Source organism: Glycine max, chromosome 19 (assembly GCF_000004515.6).
Source record: "Glycine max cultivar Williams 82 chromosome 19, Glycine_max_v4.0, whole genome shotgun sequence".
Classification (NCBI taxonomy): domain Eukaryota; kingdom Viridiplantae; phylum Streptophyta; class Magnoliopsida; order Fabales; family Fabaceae; genus Glycine; species Glycine max.
In genome coordinates, this window is record NC_038255.2 from 48789916 (window position 1) to 48796646 (window position 6731).

General features: G+C 34.1%; 1 protein-coding gene across 1 annotated transcript; it reads right to left on the reverse strand.

Moving 5' to 3' along the window:
• Positions 1 to 247: 247 nt before the first annotated feature.
• On the reverse strand, positions 248 to 6197 carry LOC100814855 (pescadillo homolog). The gene is made up of 13 exons (XM_003554591.5): positions 5859 to 6197; positions 5686 to 5771; positions 5287 to 5535; positions 5076 to 5201; positions 4797 to 4881; positions 4606 to 4716; positions 4231 to 4324; positions 3851 to 4140; positions 2568 to 2675; positions 2362 to 2483; positions 1078 to 1300; positions 769 to 975; positions 248 to 512 (listed from the first exon to the last, which is right to left on the reverse strand). Exons 1-13 carry the CDS (start codon positions 5880 to 5882, stop codon positions 426 to 428), a joined length of 1812 nt encoding a protein of 603 aa, XP_003554639.1. The 5' UTR covers positions 5883 to 6197; the 3' UTR covers positions 248 to 425.
• Between the last annotated feature and the right edge of the window lie 534 nt (positions 6198 to 6731).

The window sequence follows — 6731 nt, forward strand, 5'->3', positions numbered from 1 at the left end:
AAAACCACTTACACCCCTAATAATAAATTTGATTTAATTACACTTGAGTACATTTAAGTTTCAAAAAAAGACAAATCTCATTCCTCAACACTTTATTTTAATTTAAACATTTCCTCTTTTGTCATCCCAATTCACTTTCATATCTTTAAATCAAAAGGACCCTAACAAAAGAAGATGATTGTAAAATCGATTACACTTTCCGAACTCAATCAGGTAATCTGCTCATTTTAAAATACAAGATTATCACTTTGACAATATAATATATAATTTAATTCGATTTTAAATACCCCTAGTCTCTAACCATAGTTTAATCTTATCTGAGATGTTATAAAAACATCCAGTGCTAAAACAAATGATTTCTTTTCATTTGGCCTTACAAAACAGAATGAAGTCAATGCTGGAATCCTTGTGAATGCGGCATCTCTTCAACTCCTTTGCCGTTGCTCTTCATCAATTTTCTTTTTCCGTTGTTTAATGAGATCAGTCTGAGCTTTATTCCGTTCCCTAGATTTCTGAACGGCAGAATTTCAAGAACAAAGTAAAAGAAAAAGGTAAAAAATCAGAACTGAAAAAACACACCTACTATATTTAAAGACAATCTGTCACTTTGCAACTGGTTAGATTCGGAGAATTAATTAGAGAACAAAAGTATTTTAATTGTAAGCTCAGACAGATAATTGGAAAGGAAGAAAAAAAATTCACAGGTAAAGCCCTGCTTTTAATTAAGTATCTCAACTCGGCATAAGGAGAATAAAAAAAAGTTATTACCTCAATGGCTTTCACTAGCCCCCTCCTTTTACGTGACAACATAAGTTTACCCATGTCATCATGATCAACATTTTCATGAACACTGGTAGTTGATTCTCCAGTCTGTACCACTTCAGTAGATGTTTCTATAGAACCTGCTGAGGTACATGTAATACCTTGAAGTTCTTTTTTCAAATCATCACGGTATTGCTGCTCCAGAATCATCATCTGCAATGCAATCATTCATTTGAAATACTTTTGTATAAGAGTAAACAAAAAAGGATCCTCTCCACGCATGCCACTATGATTATGCTCTCACAACATGCATACCTTCTGCTTTCTCTGAGCTGCATCATTAGCCTCTGCTCGATCAATGATACCTTCAACCAGAAGATTTTGAGGATCTTCCAGAGCATCCTTCCCAACACCTGGAAGTGGAAGGATTTCCTTTCTGGCAGCAGCTTGCAAGTGTTTAATGGTCTTTGCATAATCAGGAATGTATGCTCCTTCTTCGTCGTAGTTAATAAAAGGTGACAAATGTGGTGGAGGAGTCCTGTTGACAAAAGAAACATTTTAGCCATTGCAGTAATCATTAAAATCATATAGGCTCTCTTTAGTATACAAAGAAATTTCATAAATTGAAGACATTTGTATATGGGTATGCATCAAAGTGTATCGATTTTTCTAAACTGTTCCCCTCAGGTTAATGTATAATCAATGACTTGGTTAGGACAACTAAATTGTGGAACTAATTTTCATAAATCCGGTATATTTGGTTTTGTGACTTCATTATTAATCCATTAATGCGCATACATTAAATGAGAATTTTTTTTACTAAACTGCACAAAAATACCCTTGTGCTTTTAATACAACTCACTCTTTCATTGTATACAATACGTTATTTATCCATCGTTCAATCTCACATTAAATACGAATCTACATAGATCAGTTTTCTAACTTAATTTATCAAATAAGATTGATACTTACTAATTTATCTAGTTTAGCAAAATATAATTCAAATAATAAACATAAAATACTAGCATATAGACACTCTTACAAGCTAGTAAATTCATTTTTTATTATATTCCTAGTCAATATAGGGAAAAATTGCAATCCTGCCCATACTTTCTTCAAGGAGAAGGGTAATTTTGAAACTTCAAAGTAACTATTCACCGTCTATTAGGTTGGGATTTATCTACCTAAATAGAATAAGACACTCAAAGTTGCTGATCCATAAGGTTTATGCCACAACATGGGGAGAGTGCCTGTGCATTAGAAAATGCAAGTGTGGTTTCTATATTTTCAAATTTAGATAACAATTATTTGATTAGTATCAAATTCATCAAACAAAATGGTTAGATGAAAGCATATATAGACAAATGATTCCCCAGAAATATATCATGATCCTTGAAGAAAAACTTAATTTCCTCAGACAAATAAAATAGCACATTCCTACCAAGACCACTACAACCAGCAAGAGTCCCCTAATGAACCAAAAAAGAGAGGCATTGATAATGCAACTTCAATTATTGAAGAAGGCACATTGTAAGAGTTAAGAGAGAAATTGTGAATTACTACAATCAGTCCTAAACGGTAGTTATAAAAGAAACATACCTTCCCACCAAATAATTGTCAGTTGGCAAAATAATTCGTGCATTCACACAGTCATATACCCACTGTGGTTGAACGTATTCTCTTGAGAGGAACCGATGTCCTTGTGCTTCCCTGTCAACAATCTAACACATGAAAGCAATAGTAAGTAAACCTAAAAGGAAGGTATAAAATATAAGGACACCTAAATGGTATGCTTAGTCACAAACCTGATGAGAAATGCTCTGGTCAGATTCCCCAAAAGGTGCCCCTTCTCCCTCCCAGGAAACTATGCCACCAAAAGCAGGAATAACAAAAAGCATCGATTCCCTTGGTACCTGAATAATTAGACCAAAACAGATGCAAGTAATGTCAAACCATACACAACCACAAGGAAATTATTAAGATTTTTAACATTAAGTTTTAAAAAAGGCAACATTTTTTTTAACAAAAATGCAACCAGATGTATTGCGTCATGTTACATCAATCTAAACAATATAAATAAGCTGAAACATTCAAAAAATTATTCATGTAGCAACAGTACACAAATTCACATTATAAATTACAAATAATAACAACTGCAATACAAAACATTAAAAAGACTAAACTAAGTATGTTGAAGTATTTGGCATATACCTCCATGATATTCCACGAAAAATAAAAGTAATTCTCTTTTTTTCTTCATACAGATAGGTTTAGGAGAGGAAAAGCTTTAGCAAGGGTTTACAATGGCTACCAACATATAAGTAAATAACTTTCCACTAAAAGTTTACTAGTAAGAATCAAACCAAAGACCTTGCGAACAATATTAAATCTTAAAGATTGAGATGGTTTTGGCCAACAACCTTAACTGCCTATTTAAGATAATATTTACAAATTATCCAACAACATCTAGCAAAAATTCAACAGCCATTCAAGTTCTAAGAGAAATTCATACATATCAGACAATATTCCTAGACTTGGTTATTGTAAAAAATGAGAAAATTTACACAATTGGATTTTATTTCAATGGTCAAGATTAAAAGTTAAATGCACTTGACTTCTAAATGATCATGTGATTACAAACTATTAATCATGACCATCCATGCATAGTTGTATACAGTGTTATTAAATAGCGGCCATGGCATGGCAGATGTTTTGCCAACCGCCATAGGCTATTTATGAAGGGAAGCCCGCCATGGTGGCCCCATAAGGTGCACTGGCGTGTTTATATGGCGGAATTTTGGCCTTCCGCCATTAATAACAAAAGTTGTATAGTGCAAATTTAAAGTTCTTACATTCCTAATATGAGAATCGTTGTCATTATGATATGTCCCATATATGTACATGTTATTAGCTCTGAGTTTAATTCTTTAAGATGTGTTCCTAATTATTATCATCACTAATACCTATCTATTACTTTTCCTTCCAAAAAAAATGAAATGTGACTCAGCAAATACTATGAGCACAAATTCCCAACCATTGACTGAAAATACTTTTAAAAAAGTGGTGCTAAAAAATCAAAAGGTCTTACCTCCCTGCTTACGAAGAATTTCATATTTTTAAAGAGCTTTTTACAGTCTTTTGTATCCTGATCCTCTTCATCTTCACCAGTCACTTCCTCAACAAGATGCATTAGTGCACCAGGTTCATTAGAAGGAAGTTGATGCTGAAGTTGAGCAAGTCTTAGTTCAGATGTTTCATTTCCAGTCTCTGCCTCCTTTTGCTTGGTCTCCACTTGTTCAGATTCAGCTTGAGAAGCTTCAGAATTCAGTACAGAGGGTCTGGTATTGGCACTGGCATACCTTGACAGAGCATATAGATCTGCATGATTTGAAAAGATATTTAATCACCAGATACATAATGCAGAGAAACAAATTTCTGAAGTTCCATTTGAGTTGAGAAAAATGGTACCTGCTGCCAAAGCTTCCAACCGAGGATCAAGTATGGGGGGATACTTCAAATTTATAGAATGGTAGAGGCGGAAATTGACAAAACTAAGAAGAGGCTGTATCATTATAGAAGATTAAGACATTAATAAAAGTCAGCAATCCAAGTATATGGTTGAATATGAAGGATTAGGAGATGCATGCCTAATAAAACAACCAGGGGGTTAGGTAGCTAAATTTGGTTCTGGTTAACATATGATCTTAACACAACACCAGAACTTATTTACATTATTTACATGATTAAAATATACAGATCTATAATCCTGTTAATTGGGATGACAATAATGTTGACGTATTGGCAGAATGAAAACATTAAATACAACATGAATATGAAACTAACCTCATACAATTGCAGAAAGTTTAGCATGGTAGTAATGTCAACATCATCGGATACAACCTGTTGTAGTGAATGAGGAGTTAACCATGTTATTGGCTGGCCCTCGACCTCAGCCTGCACAAACAACAGAAATCAAACTATCAATGACATATACAGTTAAGATTACTAAACATCTAAAAATGCAAAATTGGTACCTGGTAGTATATGCCTTTCACAGATACAAATGTTTTTCTTAACTTGTGAGTGCGAGATACGAATGCTTGCCATTCATGTGCCAATCTGGATGAAAATACAGAAGATAAAAATCATATCAGCAAGAAAATTTCACATTTTTCAAAACAAATGCCAGAAAATACCAACAAGATTTTACCAAAACATGTTTAACTCCTTATTTCCAAAGGAAAGATAAAGCCACAAAGGCTGATTTCCTCATTACATATTAATTCAAAGTTGTTCAAATTCCACATGTATACCTTCGACATTTATGGACACACTCCACGTCAATTTTTTTACTCTCTGATGCAGGCAATGCTGCAAAAAGGTGCACCATTGTAAGGCAGTCATCCAATTCTCCAAGTGCATCCACAAATCTCGGGTACCTGTAAATTCAAAGAATAATCAATTAAACGGGAAATGCATCACCAGTTACAATGCATAAACTGTAATCAACAAATTCAAACAAACCTCTGCCGAATAATCCTATCGATCTTGGGTTTGGGTGTTTTCTGGCGCAGCCTGTTTGCACGTTCATGGTTTTTCTTTGCCTCGGCTTTCTTTATTTTCCTCTCATGCACTCGTATTGCTCTATGTATTTCAACCAAAGGCTCGTGATGAAGGAAGGAAACATCCTTGACATGGTAATAAGTCTGATGAGTTCCCTTGAACTTTTTCTTAGGCTCCCTTGGAGTTACACCTTTCAAAATACATAGTTTCCTAAATTTTGTAAAAGGAAAACTAAGAATCAGAGTCACTAAAGATATGCAAGTTCCTTCCAAATGATATCAGATATAAATGATTCAGCCAAACGAATTTCAACCCAAAGGCACCCTCGTTTTCCTCCGATTGTTTCTGTAAAGTACGTACCTGAAAAGGGGTAGACTGATTTGAAGCTGCTTGATTGCTTGTGACCTAATGACAAATTTGGCAGCATTTCCCTCCTTTTTCTTCCCCTGCAACACAAACGAATAAAGCTAAGATAAAAAAGAAAGAAGTAATTTCATGAGAGAAGCTAAAACTCGTGTACAGTAGTCACTCACCGGGGGTCTGTAGTGCTTCACCATTGTTGCTGCTATTATGCGAAGAAGAAGAAGAAGAGAAAAACGCAGTTACGACCGACCGAAGGGGATGTAGGGTTTAAGACAGTATATATGAGGGGCTCGCGACGGCGCTGAGATGCTGGAGTTTTAGGGACAATTGGGCCAACGGGCTCAACGTTTTAAGAGTTTAATAAAGAGTCTTGAATCGAGGCAGTTGCTTCCTGCACCATGATTCTACTTACACCTCCATAATATCTAATATCTCAACGTTACCCTTCTTCCTCCCCGGGCTGCCTTAGGCCCCCAATTTTAACAGCAGAGAATCTCAATGAAAATTTCTTATGTGAGTTTCTTAAGTTACTTTTTGTGGTTCCCGCAATATCATGTCAATGTAAGAAAACCATACACAATTTTGCTTCAATGGTAAGAAACTTCAAGAAACTCATACTTCTATATATTTTTTTTATTTTCACCTAATTATGGTTTAATTACAGTGTTTTTATGTGTCAAATAATTTTTTCATTGCTAAGAAACAATTTTTTCCAAGAGATACAAATCTTATCTTCTAGAAACTCTCCTTGCCGCATTGATTTGTTCTAATGGGAAAGAAACGGTAAGAAATAGTTTCTTCACTTAAAAAAACCCTTCAAAAAACTCACATTGAAGATGCTCTTTGGGTCTTAGTTTTTTTTAATTTAAGTTATTAAATGATAAATTTTGTTATGATGTGATGTATTATTTGTTATTAATAAGACTACATAATCTTAAGATATGAATGTAATTGTTATTGTAAACCATTTAAGTATAATTTATAATTTATTTCAAAAATTTCAAGAAAAATATTTTATATCTAATTTAGAATCTACATTCTCT

Coding starts and splice junctions, on each gene's coding strand:
- LOC100814855 (XM_003554591.5), bottom strand. CDS start 5,882: ATGGTGAAGCACTACAGACCCCCG. Junction 1,301..2,361: donor GACAATTATTTGGTGGGAAG/GTATGTTTCTTT, acceptor TTTTGTCAACAG/GACTCCTCCACCACATTTGT. Junction 976..1,077: donor CAGCTCAGAGAAAGCAGAAG/GTATGCATGTTG, acceptor ATTGCATTGCAG/ATGATGATTCTGGAGCAGCA.